This window comes from Hevea brasiliensis, chromosome 10 (genome assembly GCF_030052815.1).
Source record: "Hevea brasiliensis isolate MT/VB/25A 57/8 chromosome 10, ASM3005281v1, whole genome shotgun sequence".
Taxonomy (NCBI): domain Eukaryota; kingdom Viridiplantae; phylum Streptophyta; class Magnoliopsida; order Malpighiales; family Euphorbiaceae; genus Hevea; species Hevea brasiliensis.
This window is the reverse complement of record NC_079502.1, coordinates 16,670,951-16,691,147: the sequence shown is the minus strand read 5'-3', so window position 1 is coordinate 16,691,147 and position 20,197 is coordinate 16,670,951. Positions and strand designations below refer to the sequence as shown.

Below are 20,197 nucleotides of genomic sequence, written 5' to 3'. Positions count from 1 at the left end.
GTAAACACAAGGCTTGAAATCTGAAAATTTTGAACAACTAACACTATGCTTAGAAATGGTATTGGCGACCAATAACAACAACTTTGGAATGCAAAATGTGGTATGTTGGAAGTATTAGAACCAATATACCTATTATCGATGCAAAAGTCAATATTTTAGTTGACTAATGAAATGAATAGTAAAACCTAAACTTAAATTTCAAGAATTGTAAAATTTAAAAGTGTAACATGCCCTAGTACACCTCGCAAGACTGGTTTGGAGAGGTTGGCATGCCAATAGGGTTTAGTTAGCAGTACTGCATATGGCATTATGCTATTCTGTGATTTCATGGCTTCTAGCCATTCTGACATTATGTTGATACTTGGCCTTGTGCCTAATGTTATTACAGCTTATTAGCTGTTCTGTTGCACACCGAGAGATGCATATGTGACCGATGGTGTGATGGCCTGAGGTACTAGATACCCAGTGCCAATTTACCCGTTTATCTAGTCCAGTCATCCAGTATAGGTTACTTGGGCAACCAAAAATGAAAGTGGATAAATTTAATGAAATTATGAATATAACAAATACAAAATAAATAAGATTACCAATAATGATCAAAAAATTGTCTGCATAAGACATCAGAACATGCACTGCATATTTATTTTCTGTTACTTCTTTTTATTTTATTATTGGCACCACTAAGCATTATTGCTTAGCGCGTTGCTTTTTGCCACGCGTAGGTTCTGGAGAGACCGACCGAGATCCCAGTAGACCACAGACTGGGTGAGACCTTCTGCAGATCTGCATAGTGTCCTTGTCACCTCATCGACATCAGTGCATTGGTAGGACACTAGGTTTCATTTTGGGTATTTTGTAATTAACTTTTATTTTATCATATGAAATTGAGACTCATGTAATGTATTTTGTTATCAATGTAAATAGTGAAAATTATGTTTATGAATGAAAAAGTGAATATTTATTTATGATTCATTTGAATTATGTGACTAAATACTTCAGTATGATCTAAAGCTTCAGTATTGGTGGCCTGGTATGAAGAAGGACATAGCTGACTATGTGACTAAATGCTTGACATGTCAGCAAGTCAAGGTAGAACATCAAGTTCCATCGGGTTTGCTACAGCCTATACGTATACCTGAATGGAAATGGGATCGGGTCACCATAGATTTTGTAAGTGGTCTACCTCTCACCCAGAAGAAGCATGATGCAGTATGGGTGATAGTAAATAGATTGACGAAGTCAGCACACTTTCTGCCAGTTAGGACTAACTACTCACTGGAGAAGTTAGCAGAATTGTATATCAGTGAGATAGTTAGACTGCATAGAATCCCACTTTCCATCATATATGATCGAGACCCAAGGTTTACATCGAGATTTTGGATAAAGTTGCATGAATCCTTGGGTACACAACTCCATTTCAGCATAGCTTTCCATCCTCAGATGGATGGGCAATCAGAAACAGTAATCCAGGTAAACAATTGAAACCAATTGAACTAATACATATATTGAACTGAAATGATAATAATAACATAAAATATATGTCAGGTCCTTGAGGATATGCTGAGGAGTTATGTCATTGAGTTTGAGGGAAATTGGGATAGATACCTCCCACTGGCAGAATTTGCATACAACAATAGCTACCAAGCTAGCATCTAAATGGCCTCGTATGAAGCACTGTATGGGAGGAAATGTAGAACTCCAGTGTGCTGGACTGAATTGAGCGAAGATAAACTGGTAGGACCAGACCTGGTGAAACAGACTGAGGAGAAGGTAAAGATAATCAAAGCCAATTTGAAGGTTGCCTCAAACAGACAAAAATCCTATGCTGATCTGAAGAGAAAAGAAATAGAATAGACAGTTGGCGACAAAGTGTTCCTCAAGGTGTTACCGTGGAAGAAGGTACTGAGGTTTGGAAGAAAAGGTAAGTTAAGCCCTAGGTTCATTGGCCCATATGAAGTCATTGAACGTATGGGTCCAGTGGCCTACAGGCTAGCTTTACCACCAGAGATGGACAAGATCCACAATGTGTTCCACGTATCTATGCTAAGAAGATACCGCTCAGATCCTTTACATGTCATCTCCATGGAAGAAATTGAAGTACAACCGGATTTGACATATGAAGAAGAACCCATACAGATCCTAGCTCGGGAAGTGAAAGAGTTGAGGAATAAGCAGATTCCACTGGTGAAAGTGCTTTGGAGGTAATTTCGAAGATGAAATTTAAATTAGAAGGGAAGAATTGTAACATCCTCATTGTAGCAATTCTGTACATTCTACTGTTCCAGTGATCGATGTCGATCCGGACAGCTAGAATATCTCGAAAAACATTTAAACTAAAGTGAGGAGCCATAATTAACTCAAATATTAATAAGAAAATTTTAAAAAAAGTTTAGAAATAAAATACAGCCATGTTAAATGAGCCGGTGCCCTAGCAATGGGTAACCTAGTGGGAAGTTACGGTCCTCGCAACTAGGAGCCCTAGACCTAGGGAAAAATTTATAAAATAATTTTTGGGACTCCAGAGAAGGGTCATTGAGGTTTCTATGGCATTAGAATGCCAAGAAAATGCTTAGAAAAATTTTTCTATCGGTACAGACAATTTTAGTCAGTTAAGCCAAACGGAGGGCATTTTGGTCATTTCACCTTCAGAGGTGATTTTTGGCCGACTTGTCCAGTTAAGCAAATAATTATTATGACACAAAATGTGAATAAATATTGTTAAAAATTTAATTGAAATTAAATAGACAAGAAAAGGATAGAAAATGAGAGAAATTAGAATTATGACATCATAATGATGTTATTATAATCCTCCCACCCAATCAAATGTTGACACATGACACTAATTTGTTTAAAAAGACTTAATGGGCAGAAAAAGAAAAAAAAAACATTTCACCTTTTTCTTCTTTCATGGTGGCCGAAACTTCTTCAAGAGCTTCCACTATTTTTGTTCAATCTCACCTTGATTTCCTTAAGCATTTCACCATAAAACCTATCATTGTCTTCACAAAAAATTATCCATACATCTTGAGCAAGCTAAAGATAACAAAAAGAAGTAGAAAGGAGGAACTCTTACAAGGTTGAAACTCACTCCATTAGAGGTTAGTGACTAAACTTGAGTTTTCTTTTCTAATTCATGTTAAGGGAGTGAATTGAATGCAAAATTTACAAGGAAATTGAATAAATATTATGTGTATGCCATCCCACAATTTTCGGCTGCCTTGGATATGGTGAGGTTTTGAGGATTTCATGGAACTGGAAATGGTAGTATGGCTGCCTTAACATTAGTCTCTTAAGTGAAATGATGAATGCAATTTAAATGCATGATTTGAGATGTTAGGGTTAGGGTTTGGATATGAAATAGAGACTTTGATCATGTAATGGTGAAAATAAGTTTTAATGGTCAATTATTGACCATTTGGTTATGTGTAAACAAGAAATGAAGTGGTTTGATTAGTGGGAATTGCAGTTAGTGTTGCTGCCTTGGCTGACCTGCAGGACTGAGCATGAGTCCAGTAGGTTTGGGCAGTCATAACTGCAGTTGTGTAGGTTAAATTGGTGCAAGGCCAATTGGACATGAAACTAGACACATAATGACACAACTTTGGTGAAGAAACTCTACCCAGAAAACAAAACTAAGTTGACCTAAAAATTGCCCTAATTTGGGTGACCTGCAATCTGCCTGGGTAAAATGACTAAATAAATAGTGTTTAGTCATTTGGTCATAACTCAGTGTAGAAAGGTCCAATTGACCTGAAATTTTACCAGCACATATCTGAGATATAGACTTACAACTTTCATGAAGAAACCTAACCCATATTTTGACCATAATATGTTTAAAAGGTGACTTGCAGTCACTGCCCAAAACACTGTATATTTGGTCAGTCCAAAAAAATCTGGAAAGTTGGCAATCTGGCCAGTTATGGTGCTTAAACCATAACTTGAGCTACAAAACTCCAAATGGAGTGATTCAAAAAAGGAAATGTAACTAGACACAATAAGGAACAACTTTCATGTTGACAACTTTGCCAAATTCCCACTGCAAAAATGACTAATGGAACAGTAAATACAAAGCTTGAAATCTGAAAATTTTAAACAATTAACATTAAGCTCAGAAATGGTATTGGCAACCAATACCAACAATTTTAGAGTGCAAAATATGGTATGTTGGGAGTATTAAAACTAATGTACCTATTGTCTATGCAAAAGTCAACATTTTAGTTGACTAATGAAATGAATAGTAATACCTAAACTTAAATTTCAAGAATTGTATAAATTAAGAGTGTAACATGCCCTAGTACACCTAGCAAGATTGGTTTGGATAGGTTGGCATGCCAATAGGGTTCTGTTAGCAGTACTGCATATGGCTTCATGCCATCCTGTGTTTTATGGCCTCATGTGCCATTCTGTGATAAAATAGCCTTTGGCTATGTTAATTGAGTTATTATACTTGAGTTTTATCCTTGATGATTATTACAGCTTATTAGCTATTCTGTTGCACACCGGGAGACACAATGTGACCGATGGTGTGATGGTCTGAGGTACTTAGTACCCAGTGCCAGTTTACCCGTTTATCCAGTCCAGTCGACTAGTATGGGTTACTTGGGCAATGATAATGAATCTTACAAAATTTTAATCGAATTATACTGCAATAAATGCTAGAAATTAAGTCTACCTATAATGCAAACATACATTCTGCATATTTATGTTATTTTAGTTATTTTATTTTATATTGTCACCATTAAGCAGAATTGCTTAGCGCGTCGCTTTTGCCACGCGCAGGTACTGGAGACATAGCTAAGGAGTCCAACAGACCTCATACTGGGTGAGCTTTCAGATCTGCACACAGAGTCCAGAGTCACCTCACATTTGTAGTGCATTTGGTAGGACATTAGTCCACTTTTGGTATTTCGGTATTTTGTATTTTGTAAACTTCTGTAATGTATATTATAAACTCATGTAATTATGTTTTTGATGTAATTATCTATGAACTATGTTCAGTATTAAATGTGAGCATTCCTCATTGAATTGAGAGTGATATGAAATGAACTGAATTTTAAGATACTGAAGTAATGAGAAATTGTTGAAAATATGTTGGTGGTTGACTGAGATTAAAATTATGATTATATTGGAAGTGTTTTTAACAGATTCAGAAGAACTGTTTTTTCAATTTACAGCCGGCACTCTACTGGATTTTCTATAAAATTTGCAGAAAATTCAGATTAATCAAAAATTGTAAATAAATGAGTAAAAAAGGGTAAATTGAATTGAAATATGATTTGGTGCTCCGGCACACTGTGTGGCATATCTTGCTCGACTACACTGTAGACGAGTAAGGGGTGTCACATGGTGAATAAAAGTTTAAATGGTCAACTAGTGACCATTTGACTGTGCATGATGAGGAAATGAGGTGAGTTAAGGCTTGGCAATTGAGTGTGGGTGAGCTGCCTTGGCTGACCTGCAGAACTGAGCATGAGTCCAGCAGGTTTGGACAGTTATAAATGAAGTAATAGAGGTTCAATTGGTGCAAAGCCAATTAGACATAAAACTAGACACATAATGATAGGGGTGAGCAAAATTAAATTATCAAAATTTTAGAAATCGAATCGAAATTAGTGAAAAATCAATTTGATTTTTGATTGATTTTTTAATTTAGACTTGATTTTCAAGTTATTTGGTCTAATTTTAACTTTGATTTGAACCTAATAACCATTAATCAATGAAATTAAATAATTAATATATATAAAATTAAATATAATTCATAAATTTTCCATAAAAATAAATTAATTCAAAAATCGATGATTTAGTTCGATTTGACTATATAAATCACTATGGTTTTCTCTTCAAAAAATTTTTATAAATTAAATACATAATGACACAACTTTGGTATAGAAACCCTACCTAGAAAACTAAACCAAGTTGACCTAAAAATTGCCCTAATCCAGGTGACCTGCATTCTGCCTGGGCAAAATGACTAAATAAATAGTGTTTATTCATTTGGTCATTACTCAGTGTCGAAAGGTCTGATTGACCTGAAATTTTACTAGCAGAAAGCTGAGATATAAACCTACAACTTTCATGGAGAAACCTAACCCAAATTTTGACCATAACATATTCAAAAAGTGACTTGCAGTCACTGCACAAAACACTGTAGATTTGATCAGTCCAGAAAATCTAGAAAGTTTACAATCCAGCCAGTTATGGTGTTTAGGCCATAACTTAAGCTACAAAACTCCAAATGGAGTGATTCAAAAAAAGAAATGTAACTAGACACAATAAGGAATAACTTTCATGAAGACAACTTTGCCAAATTCCTATTATAAGAATGATCAATGGAACAGTAAACACAAGGCTTAAAATCTGAAAATTTTGAATAACTAACACTAAGTTTAGAAATGGTATTGGCAATCAATACCAACAACTTTGGAATGCAAAATGTGATATGTTGGGAGTATTAGAACCAATATACCTATTGTCTATGCAAAAGTCAATATTTTAGTTGACTAATGAAATGAATAGTAACACCTAAGCTTAAATTTCAAGAATTGTAAAATTTTAAAGTGTAACATGCCTTAGTACACCTAGCAAGATTGGTTTGGATAGGTTGACATGCCAATAGGGTTTAGTTAGTAGTACTGCATATGGCATTATGCCATTCTGTGATTTCATGGCTTCTAGCCATTCTGACATTATGTTGATACTTGGCCTTGTGCCTAATATTATTATAGCTTATTAGCTGTTCTGTTGCACTCCGGGAGATGCATATGTGACTGATGGTGTGACGGCCCGAGGTATTAGATACCCAGTGTCAGTTTACCCATTTATCCAGTCCAGTCATCCATTATAGGTTACTTGGGCAACCAAAAATGAAAGTGGATAAATTTAATGAAATTATGAATATAACAAATACAAAATAATTAAGATTACCAATAATGATAAAAAAATTGTCTGCATAAGACATCAGAATATGCACTGCATATTTATTTTCTGTTATTTCTTTTTATTTTATTATTTACACCACTAAGCATTATTGCTTAGCGCGTTGCTTTTTGCCACGCGTAGGTTCTGGAGAGACCGACCGAGAGCCCAATAGACCACAGACTGGGTGAGACCTTCTGCAGATCTGCATAATGTCTGTGTCACCTCACCGACATCAGTGCATTGGTAGGACACTAGGTTTCATTTTGGGTATTTTGTAATTAACTTTTATGTTATCATATGAAATTGAGACTCATGTAATGTATTTTGTTATCAATGTAAATAGTGAAAATTATGTTTATGAATGAAAAAGTAAATATTTATTTATGACTTGTACATGAATATCCTATGTAATGAATGAATGAGAAATGAGAGTATATTTGAGAAATATTGAGATTTTGTTGATAAAATGGAGTTTGGGAGTGATTGAAAATTTTGGAAGTATTTTTTACAGGTTCCGAAGAACTGTTTTATCCATTTTTAGCTGGCAGTCTGCCGGATTTTCTATAAAATTTGCGGAACCTCAAATAAATTAAAATTTCAATAAATGATTTAAATGAATTATATTTCACAAATTGTACTTCATAACTATGATAAAAATAAATTAAGGAAGAATAAAAATGATTGAGATAAAATAGAGTGTTCCGGTACACTGTGTGACACATCTTACTCAGCTATACTGTAGACGGGTAAGGAGTGTCACAAACACCTCTTTCGCTCTGGTTGGATAGAAGTAATTCCTTAAACTTTAGAAGGACTTGTGGTGATAGGTAATGTGGATAGAGATGGCAAATTTTAACTTTGACCTACTAATTTAACTTGAATTCGTCGATGCAAAATAACTTGCAATTCATTTTGATCCCTATAATCTAACATAATTTAAAAAAAATTGAGGATTAAATTGAGATTTAACTTGATGATTCATTTAATAAGTTCATGAACCGACTCATTTATAAGTTTATTTGCATTTCCTAATTTTATAAATATATTAATTTTGTTTATAATTATTTTATAAAATAATTTATCTATGATTATTACTTAAAATTATTGTAAATTTTATATATTAAGTTATATAAAATATGATTATTATAATTTAATTTTAGTTTTATATGAAATTAATTTATTTTTATATGGTAAATAAAATTGAGATATATATTCAACTATAAAGTGACACATGACATATATTTATGTTAATGTTTATTGATTAGTTATAGTATAAAGTAGAGAAAATTACCCAAAAAATTCATGAACTTTCCTACTTTTTATAATTGTACCTTAAACTAAAAATTTTAACAATTATAGTATCCTCAACTTTATACAATGGAGTAAGTCCACCCTATTGTTAGTGGTACTATTAATGACAAACAGAAATGCGCATATCAACATTCTTAATCCCTAAATCATTCTAGTGCCTATTGGTAGATAGCCCCTTCGGAATTTTCCATGTTATACCCCTTTAAGATGGTGTTAATGCGCATAGATTGAGAAAGTCCAAGATCTATCTCTATAGATTTTTTATTGCCAAAATATAGGTTGCAATAGCCAAATTTTATTTTGTAGCACTGACACATCATTCCTAATGAGCAATATAAACATAAAACACTATGAAAATAATGACGCTCCCACTAACTTTTTTGTACACACAAAGTTCTTCACATCTAAAAAAAAAAAAAAAAACCAACTTTTCAATTGTTTTGTTAAAGTGAATATTCCAACTTCTAGAAGCTCTTTAGTCCATAAATAGATCTTTGTAGCTTGCAAACTTTATTATGATTTGATGGGGATGTGAAACCTTCAAGTTGTGTCATATACATCTCCTATTCAAGCTCACTATTAGGGAATGCAACTTTCACATTCATTTGCCTTATTTCATAATCATACGCATGCTGTTATAACAATTAGAATCCAAATTGATTTGAGCATTGCCACAAAAGAGAGAGTTTCATCATAGTCAGTTCCTTCTCTTCGATGATATCATTTGGCAATAAGACAAGCTTTATTGGTCTCTACCTTTATGTATGCTCCAATCTTTTTTCTTAAAACTTTTGCAACCACTAGGTTTTATGTCCTTTAAGGCTTTAACTAAAGTCCATACTTTGTTAACCTTCATGGACTCCATTTCGAATTCCATGGCTTTTTGCCACTTCTCATAGTCTAAACCTTGCATAGCCTCTTGATAGGTTTTAGGGTCATCATCATTATGATCAACCTCATTAGATGCATCATCTTGCACCATTATGTTTAACTTAGTTGGTGCTTAAAGAACACATCTAGACCTTCTAAAAGGCTAATGTACAACTGATTCAACTTGTATTGGATTTGGTTATTGTTCAATTGGATCTTGAACATGTTCATTAACTTGTTCTTGAACAACAACTGGTTCTTGAGCCTCAACCATTAAAGATGGCAACTTTCTTGTCAACTTCAAAACATCTAATAAAGGTCTTAAATAGTTGTTATAATTAATGACAACATAAAGCTCAAACTCATTACCAAGAGTTGATGGATTCCTTCTGATCAATCACTAATCCCACGAGCACTTAATCATACCCAATTCCTTCTTTAATCCAAAGACTTAGCTATGATCAACTAATCTCTATCCAGTGGAGACCATCACATATATATTGATCTATCCAGTTCATTAATGCTCTAATCTTAATGATTCTATGATCAATAACAATTTAGATTAAATAATTAAGAACTTGACTCTTATTATCATAATGTGAAGTATTTAAATTTAATCAAGGACTTTATTATATTTATTTAATTAACCAATTAATCAAACAATTAATAAATGTGATAAAGAAAAAACGAATGCCATATAAATTAAAATCATGTTCATTACAATATTTTTGAACCATTACATGAGAATTGGTTCTTGAGCATTCTTTAATATTTCCAGCAATATGTAGAAGATAATACAACATATTTATTACGAATTATATATACTAATAATTATAAGTTCATAAATTTAAATCAATCATAATTGAATTTAATCTTAACTAATGTCTTAATGTAATGATAAATATGAGAATTTTAGGAGTGAAAGTTGATAGTTGAATTCACTAAATATAATTCCACCCTTTGACATAAGATTATATTAATTATCTTATTTTTAATTTTATATTTAATCCTAATTTAAAAAAATTTTACTTTGTCAATGAAGCAATGAAGCTTAGAGAGAGAGAGAGGTTCTACCTTCTCTCTAGAAATCTCTCCTCTTTCCCATCTTTTCTTCTCTCTTTCCTCCTTTCCTCCCTTAGATCTTCTTTTTGAGTGGCCACCGGCGAGTGTTTTTACCTATGGCAACCCCTCTATTTTCTTTTCTATTAGTTTTTTTTTTTAATAACTTTCATATCTATATCCCTTTGGAATATATTTTGGGTATATCTCCTCAAATTTATCATGGTTAATAGATATTGAGTAAATAAATCCTCATATCTGTTCTTATTGATAGATCTTGAGTGCATGTACGATGTTATCTCTCTTCTAATAGAATTATTATGAGTTTTTGTTGGTGAGATACTTTATTTCTTAGAGAAGAGTGCTCTATGAGGTGCAAATCATTCCTTTGGTAGGAGATCTAAATTTGGAGATTATTTGATGATGCTTGTAAAAAGATTCAAACAGTGACATGCTCAATTCACCTATTAGCCAATCTATATGCCTTGTTAACACTATCAGAGCTTCCAAATCCTTTTTATTATTTTTTGTATAAGTGCTTGGTTTAATTTATGTAAAAATATAAGATATACGTTAATACGTATTTCTTTTTTGTACCCTATTTTTAATTAATGAAATATTTTTCTTTTCTATTAAAAAAAAGCAATGAAGCTTGACTTTATGTCGTGCTTATTAATTTCGTTTTATTTGTATACTTTGGAGGAAAATACTATATGCCTTATGGTGTTATCTTATATTTTCTATGTGAATATTGTTAATTTGATGTCAGTATTTTTCTTTTTAATTATATGTCTTAGTTGATTTTATTTGTAAAAAAAGTACTTTTTTTATATTATTTTGTTGATATTTTGTTTTGATATTAACATTGTTATTTGATATTAGTATTATTATTTTTATTGGTGTTTTGATATTAGATATTTATAATTTTTTTTTGAAAATAGATATTTATAATTATTTTTATTTTAAAAATATAAAAACATTATGATTTTGAGTGTAACAACCAAAACTCAAATGGAAATTAAAATTGAATTAAAATCAAAACTAAAATGAAAGTCAAAGTACAAACAGTTAAAAGTAAATTAAAATCAAGCTAAGACTTCAATTTCAATTTTTTTTTTAAAAAAATAAAATTGAATTTTGATTCCAATTCATAAAAAGAACTAAACTTAAATCAAAATTATGTATTTTTATTAGACATAATTAATAATTATGATAATATTAATTATGATAAAATTGTTGTATACACAACTGTTGAATATATTCTAAAATTTCTCCCACTATCAAGCATGGATAAATCAATTCACTAGAAAGTTAAAAAGTGAGAGCATTTGAAAAGTTGTTTATGGATGGTCACCATTTATCTCCATCTTAAACTTTTTGACGCATTGGTTGAACATGCACTTCCCAAGAAATTCCAATTGGATCAAAGCAGGATATATATGTGTATATATAGAAAGGCACATGCGAAGGGAGAAAGCGACCCCTGATTGCTTTCCGAGTATAGAACCACCATTGCCAATAATAATAATAATAATAATAATAATAATAATAATAATATAATTATGACTTGACAATAATAATTGAAGGCTTGTGCTGTTGGTGTTTCAAGAGATTGTGTGGGTAAATGTTTAAGAATTGTGGGTGTAACTTGGGAATGTGTGATATCCTTCAAGCTGAGCTTTGGGGTTTTCTTAGGGGTTAATTCGGAACTTGTTTGGAATCTCTGTTATTACTTTATTACTGTTTTTGATACATTTGGTTTAAATTGACACTCAAATTTAAAATCTCGTTTGAAAACAATTTCAATATTACTGAGCCATTGCTGAGTTAGATAATTCGGCAATATGCACTTTCATTCTTGTGGGTGGTATAATTTGAGTTATATATATAACATTCTTGACCTATAAATACATACTTTCAGTTTCCTCTACTATAAGATCTAGCTGTAAAGAATTGAAAACAACTCAAAAATTCATGAGCACGAAGTCCACAAGAGCAAGCCGAGTCAGCCGCCACTACTTCTCTCCTTCAGCTCACAAGTACACACTTGATTGAACATTATTTTCAACTTCCATTAACTTTGGTAATTATTCATCACTTCAATTAGCAGATCATCTTCTATATAAAAATCCATCCTACATTCATTTGTTCCATCAAACATGGAGATTAACATGGATGACAAACTATCCAAAACTCATATCGAGCTTGTCACTGAGGCATCCTTTCCACCACCACCACAATTCAGCTCTCTGAAGATCATTAAAAACACCTTTATTTCAATCTTGGCAAGGTTTCATGCCGGATATTTTAGGATAAGCATGTCTCTTTGCAGCCAAGCCCTGCTGTGGAAAATCCTTAGAGATCAATCAGCAGAAGATGCACATGCTTTTCGTCGTGTGTTTCAAATGCTACCCTCCACAGCTTTTCTTCTACTTTGGTCAATAGCTCTTTTCACAGTAACCTCACTCTCTCTTCTTTACATACTTAGATGTTTGGTTCACTTTGAGATGGTGAAGGGTGAATTCCTCCACCATGTAGGAGTGAACTATCTCTTTGCTCCTTGGATTTCTTGGCTTCTTTTGCTTCAATCATCTCCCTTTTTCACCCCAAAAACTATATACTACCTTGTACTATGGTGGGCTTTTGTGGTTCCAATGTTGGTTCTTGATGTCAAAATCTACGGCCAGTGGTTTACCAAAGGAAAGAGGTCTTTATCAACAGCCGCGAATCCGACAAGTCAGCTATCGGTGATAGGGAACTTGGTGGGAGCCAGGGCGGCAGCCCAAATGGGATGGAAAGAGACATGTATTTGCATGTTTTCTTTGGGCATGGCACATTATCTTGTGCTTTTTGTCACGTTATATCAAAGATTATCTGTGGGAAATTGCCTACCAACAGTGTTAAGCCCAGTTTTCTTCTTATTCATTGCCGCTCCCAGCATGGCAAGTTTGGCTTGGGACTCAATTTCTGGATGCTTTGATAACTTGGCAAAGATGCTTTTCTTTCTCTCTCTTTTCCTCTTCTTATCCCTGGTAATATATAATGTATGGGTTAGGTTATTTATTTATTTATTTTTGTATATATACAGTTATCAAGCTATACCCAATGGTTAGGCCTTTTTTTTTCTTCTCTAACTTATATATAGATTATGCTCGAGAAGTAAAATTAAATTTGAATTGTTATAGCTGATGATGATATTTCGTCTTCAAATAAGCATTCAAGTAGGGACCATAAAGATCTTGTGACATGTATTTCACCAGCAAGTGGAAGTCATTTTCTTATAGAGAAAATCAAATTATGCATGCCAAGATATTAGACTTATAAGCAGTGTGGTTGATCTTTTTACACCTTTAGGTGCATGGAGTGAGGAGATCTTGAATTCAAATCTTTCCACTTACTTCTTTTAAGATTATTCACCTTTCTGTGAGAAAAGAAAAAAGTTATCTCCGTTGTGTAACTCATCCATTATAGCCCAATGTGCCTCTATTGAATGAAAAAAATAATAATAAATACCTATCCGTCTCTTATATTATAAGGCAGACGTCTTATTATTCAGACTAAAAATATAAAGTGTCTTCGTGTTCCATAGTAATATTTGTCGTCGAGTCTTGGCTGATGGTTTGCTTATTTTTGATGTGAAAACAGATTTCAAGGCCGACCCTATTCAAGAAATCCACAAGAAAGTTCAACGTAGCATGTTGGGCATACTCTTTCCCAATGACAGTCCTGGCATTGGCTTCAGCTGATTATGCACAGGAGGTGAATGGTGCCATTGCACATGGGGTAATGCTAGTGTTATCTTCGCTCTCAGTTCTGGTAACTCTAGGTTTGATGGTGTTCACTGCCCTTAATACTAGCAGGCTTTTCGTACCCAACGATCCTGTTTTAAGTCCTAGCATTAGTAATCCTGATGAGGCCACATGATTGAATAGAAGTTTATGATTTCAAATTTCCAATTGTAAATACGATAATATAATAGAATGTTCGGGAAGGAAAAATGAGGGTAGTGTTGCAAATGTCAAATAATAATAATAATAATAATAAACTATAACCATATTTATATGTTGTAGAAATCCAATTCTTTTTTCATATATATGTTGTGTTGCTATTTTCTTACTCCAAGCAAAGAAAATCCTTTCCTGGTTTTCATTTGAAGATAAATTACAAGTAAATTATTAAGTGCATACGATGATGCATGTATACTTTCACTTATAAAGTAATGAAACTTTATTTACAATGCAGTGAGTCTCATCTTTCTAATTTTATGGTGCAACTATTTTTATATGAGTATTCGGTACACTATTTTTTAGTGCACCTGGTGTACTTTATAATTTATCTAAATAACATATTTAAGGTTCTATATATGAAAACTAGAGAAAAATTTGCTTAGACCTCAATTTATCATAACTCAAAATATAAATATATAAGATTCATGTATTTAATAGGTAAGTTTTATCATAAATTTTATGTATTGAATTCATAGTAGACTAGATTTAGGCAAGTTGGACTATTTAAATTGTATAATTTTGAGGAAATTTTAGTTAAAATTGAAAATCAATTCAACGATTGACAACATCACACTTAAATTATGTATTTAAGAATGGTTTTTTTAAAAAAAATAGAAATTGATGGAGTATAAAGTCAGAGGTAACCTTTTCATTTTTTTAGACCTCTAGCTACTGAACTTTTAAATGGAGTACACAAGTTATTTTCTATAGAACAAAGGGAGCCTAACTCTTCGATTATTTAGAAAAAAATTATTGTGTCCTTATTTTTTTATTTTGACTTATTGTTATTTTGTAGATTAGCTATTAAATTTTTAAAATTTTTTATTTTATAATTAATAAGCACAATCTGCTTAATTTAATGTTAAAAAATTAAATAAATTAATTATTCAATGTATTTCATTATAAAATAAAAATAAAAAAATGATATATTTTATCATTTTTATCTATAAATTTTAAAAATTATCTATTAATTAAAAATTAAAATTAAATAGCGCAATAGATTTAAAAAAAAAGATTTAATAAATCAAAATAAAATATTATGAGTGCAACATATTTTTTAACTCACTTTATTTGTACTTCATATATACATTTGATCATTAAATTAAATTTTATTTTTAATATAAAAATAATGGGAATTTTTACCATATTTTTGTTTTTTACAAAGTAAATTTTACTTTATTTATTATTACTATTAAATGAAACGATAATTTCTATGATTACAAAGTATAATATGATGAATGATCAAAATAAATAAATAAATATTGTCATAAGATATTTAATTTTATTAAGTTGCCGATATCAAAACTTGGTATGCAATTGGATGGTGAAAGAGATGACAGATAGGATAATTTAAATCCTTTTTTCAAGAAAGATGAGCAAATGGGGAGCAAAAGACGTGCGTAAAAAGCTGGTAAAGTGATTTGAAAGGTTCAATTGATTATAGCCGTTCAAGTAGGAGCATAAACATGAAAGAGGACGGTGACCACGTAAAGGGTGTAGATTTTTTCTTCAAGAATAAAAATATTCTCTACTCATCTAAGGGTTAAATTGTAAATGTTCGATATCACTTCTATACTTTTAAGAGATATTCGATTTAGTTTATTTTGTTCACTATGGCTTCCTTTGAAAAATTTATTAAAAACAATTTAATCGATAATTTTTATTTTTTAAAAATAAAAATTATTATAAATTTAAAAGAAAATTAAATTATTTTACTTCAAATATAAAAATTAAAAAAAAATTGAATTGATTTCTTATAAATTTCTAATTTCCAAACAGGCTGATAAGAATTCACAAGCCTAAAATTTTAGGAGTCATTAATCTAGGAATATATTTTTGAAACCTAATGAAAAAATAAGAGGAAAGATAAAGTTGTCATATAATTCTGAGATTGACTTCATACGAGTATATTTAGATGAAGTGAATAAAACTCATGGAGAAACTTCATGCTAAAAGAATATTGGGTAATTCATTAAAAGAAATGAAGACTTTTGTCAAATGAGATAGAAAAACTGGTGAGTAAAAGGCTTAAGAAGGATTTGAAAAATTTTTTTTGAAAATGCTAGTTTGCATTAAATGATCTGAAACGCAGTAGGAGAAACACACAAAAGGCCTTGGCCTCTAGAACAAAATACAATCAAGAGGCCTAAACAGCCATCTCAAGTTAATATAGCCCAAGCCCCAAATCCAATAACATCTCTCCCACTCCTAAAACAAAAATCATAGGACATGGTAATAAGGAGAGTTGCCCGCATGTGTATTGTAATTTCTTAAATTTTTAAATAATTATTTTATGTGTAAATTTTAATATTTAAATATATTAAATATTGTGATATTTTAATTTAAATTTTTTGTGTTTTTAAAATTGTGTATTTATGTGAGAATTTAATGGTTTGACAGGCTCAGGAGGGGCATTGTATTGTTATTGTGTTGTGGGCCTGGACCTTTTGAATTGAGAAGTGTTAGTTGAGTTATTTTGTAGGTTGGGTAGGTCTTAGGTACATAAAAAACTCTGTCAAATTTTCTACAAAAATTTAGGGTGTCTTTGACTCTTTAGTTTTTTATTTTGGTTTATTATTGATAAATTTCTTGAATATAATTGTTTAGCTGATCCGAGTCAATCTTTCTCTTCTTTTCAGCCACCTCAGTAACACTTGGATAATCTATGAGTTTGATGTTGATTTTATTTGTAATTTTAATATTATTAACTTATATTTAAAGCATGCTCATGTATTCACTTATATGTATATATATAATTAGTTAACTACTAGGCGCACTCCTTTGCTGCATATGCTATTGAATTTGTTTGTAGATGTTGTATTAAGATAACTTAGAGCTCTGTGTGTATATGTGTTGGCGTGAGTATAGTGTGGATATAGATATGGGTATGACAGGTAGTCGCGGCTGGAGCTTGACTCACTGGGCTGCCTTGAAATTGGGCTTTATGAATGGATTATAAATAGTTAGGCTTACTACAGGCTTCAAGGGCCTTATGCTGACCCAAGTCCTAATGTTGGTCCAGCCCAGAAATCGGATCGTGACATGTACATTCTATCATTCCGCCACCACCAGAATTGGATAAGCAAAAAAGGGAAGCCTAAGAAGATATGAAAGCAGAGTCAAGCTATAAAGGCCAACTCTTCACACCAACATGACTAACCCAACCATTCAAACCTTAAGATCATAATTCGTAAATCAATAAAGGAGACTAAAAAAGGAGAATAAGCGTAGAGGACCACGCCACAAAGTCTTTTTTAACCTTGGGTTGGCCAATGGCATATCAATTTGGCGGACCCATCTATGTCCATCACCTTCCCACGTAACCTTAACTCGATTTATCACTGAAAAGAGCAAAGCCATGTTGAAAACATGATTCCTCCTGCCAATAGACCCAAATCATAGGAAAACTCAAAGAGCCCTCTCAATGTTGCCCTTCCTCCAACCCAAAACCAAATATAAACACTATTTACAACCTCACCCAAGGATAAGGAGGGAGACCCATACACTAAAGAGGAGAAGAAGCCTTCCCCTGCCATACCTTAGCTCTTTGGGCATAGTAATTCTTGAGATGCCAAGATATTATCCAATAGGATCCAACTTCTCTACTGCAGATAAGGATTTTTTAGATCATATGTTACATCAACATCCTTCCCTCCATCATGAAGTTGCCATTAGTCTTGGAGATATCGAACATAGACTATCAATCAAAGCTGTTAGTCCTCAAAGGACTAATCTCAAGTTATTATCATGGAAGAACAAGGAAATCAGGAAGAGGGTCCTAGGCTAAACAGTTAACCCATCCCATTACTAGCCCTACGAAATGATTATCAAGATAGAAGTGTGCAAAAGTCCCACCTCAAAATGAGCCAACTTATGAAACAAACAAGAAAGCCTAAAACAATTATGGATATTCTGGATCTGTACCCAAAGCTATCATCAGGAGGCAAAAGGAAAATGAGAAAGGGTAAAAGTTCTTTTCACCCAATGAGATCAAATGAATGAACACCCACCATTATCCTCCGTATTCATAATTAATATTTTACCACTGCTTGACGAAGTAGCTATTTCTCTTGAAATGGGAAGAAATATGGGTTTTAACTACAAAGGAGATGAGAATCACATCTTAGATCATATTGCTTAGCAAATTGAAAATGATAGAAGCAATCATCAGCCTATGGCATAAGCTATTTACTTCATCAGTAAGGAGTGTAAAGTGAGCCATCATGGTGGCTATCATTTCATGGAACTCGTGTGGTATAGGTGGTCTGAGAAAGTAGCACATCTAAGGAAGCTAATATTGAGACATCAGGTGGACATGGTAGCAATCTTAGAAACAAAAGCTGTATCCTTTTCCTTTCTTGTGATTCGACGCATATGGGGCGTATTGTCACACCCTACCCTTTTGTAAGATATGACATGATCCCGTAATATGTCTAATGAATTACCGAACTCAGTTTATCGATAATCCATTAAATATACTACAAGGGCTTTTAAACGATTTCAAATTCACATTTTAAAATTAAACTTGATGATAAAAGGTTTAAGAAAAATACTATGAAATTAATTAAGAAGCAAAATAAGCAATTTTTAAAGCTTAAAGAAGTTTTACGAAAATTTGGCATGGTGATGGCTAAAATTTCAATTAACCAAAAATTTGAAAACCTGTTAAAAATCCGTGCAACATTTATATTTCACAATTTAATTCCTCAAATCAAGAGTTAAATAAACACTCTCTTCATTCATTATCCAAAAGGAATATATATTTACGAACTTACATCCATTTAAAGAAAAAAGAAATAATATTACAATACTATTGGTACAACTGCTCAAATATGTTTACCTAAATGTAGTAATTATTTACATCTGAAACAAAATATAAAGAGTAACCTAGAAATATACCTTGTCTGTCAAGGAGTATAGCTCTAATATGTTCACTTAGCTACCTTCTTTTTTCCCTTACCTGTAACAGCATAGAAATAGCTATCGCTAAGTATTTAACTCAGTGGTACACAACTTAATAATTTATAAAATCATCATAAAATATAAATAAATCAAACCACGATAAATTATTCAAGATGCTCAAATTTTCATAAAATATGAAAATGGTAAAAATGTTCTCAACATCAACAAATCATTATTCACAAATTATTTATTTTCACAACACATTTATCAAAACAATTAAAATCATTTACGTTGCCAACTACACATAGTTTAAGTCATGACACAAAATTTTACGATCAATGCTGCATTGTACACCACGATAAAGCTATTTCAACCCCATAGCCATTACTATTGGGGAAGTAAGGCTAGCTAGCAAATATGAATGCATTCATCCGATCTCAATCTCAACTGACAAGCTAGAGAGGGAAGGTAACAAATCAATCTCAACCTCATTAACCGTTATTAATGAGAGAACAATCAAAGTTTGCCATGCCAACTATGGTTTTAAAACAATTTAAAACAATTTCCATTCAAATCAAAACATTTCAAATCATCACATAAAAGAATTTCCATTGAAATCATTAAAATCAACACATAGGATTGGCAAAACATCCATTTCACAATGCACTTCTAAAACACATTCAATCCGGCCACCCCCTTGCTACAGTAAAATCAATAACCAACATCTGCCTTTTCAACACAATAATATATTCTTTTCAACATTCAAAATATTCTCAAAACAATGTAAACATTTCTCAAAAATAAAGTAAATTCACATTTATTTCATTTGCAAAGTTAAAATACAAGAGAAATTCAAGTTGTGCATAGACCTTGTCTTAGTCTCTTTTCTTTGGTCTATTCTTCCCTTCACTTCAAAATATTTTTCTCCACTGAAATATACAATTTTAAATGTCTCAATATTGATTCTAATGTCCCCAATACCAAATTAAATAAATCCCTAGTAAAATTCCTAGAATAACTACAGATTCCAACCTTTTCAAATTCAGGACAGCATTTTAGCATAACTTTTAAACTCAATTTCAATCTAGTTCCAATCATAATTTGTCAAAGTGATCTTCATAAAAGTTATT

At 32.0% G+C, this 20,197-nt stretch overlaps 1 protein-coding gene across 1 annotated transcript; it reads left to right on the top strand.

The window, feature by feature from the left end:
* The first annotated feature begins 12,167 nt into the window (after positions 1 to 12,167).
* On the top strand, positions 12,168 to 14,176 carry LOC110645248 (S-type anion channel SLAH1). The gene is made up of 2 exons (XM_058129227.1): positions 12,168 to 13,190; positions 13,804 to 14,176. The coding sequence occupies exons 1-2, from the start codon at positions 12,318 to 12,320 to the stop codon at positions 14,080 to 14,082; spliced, it is 1,152 nt and encodes a 383-aa protein (XP_057985210.1). The 5' UTR covers positions 12,168 to 12,317; the 3' UTR covers positions 14,083 to 14,176.
* The last annotated feature ends 6,021 nt before the right edge of the window (positions 14,177 to 20,197 follow it).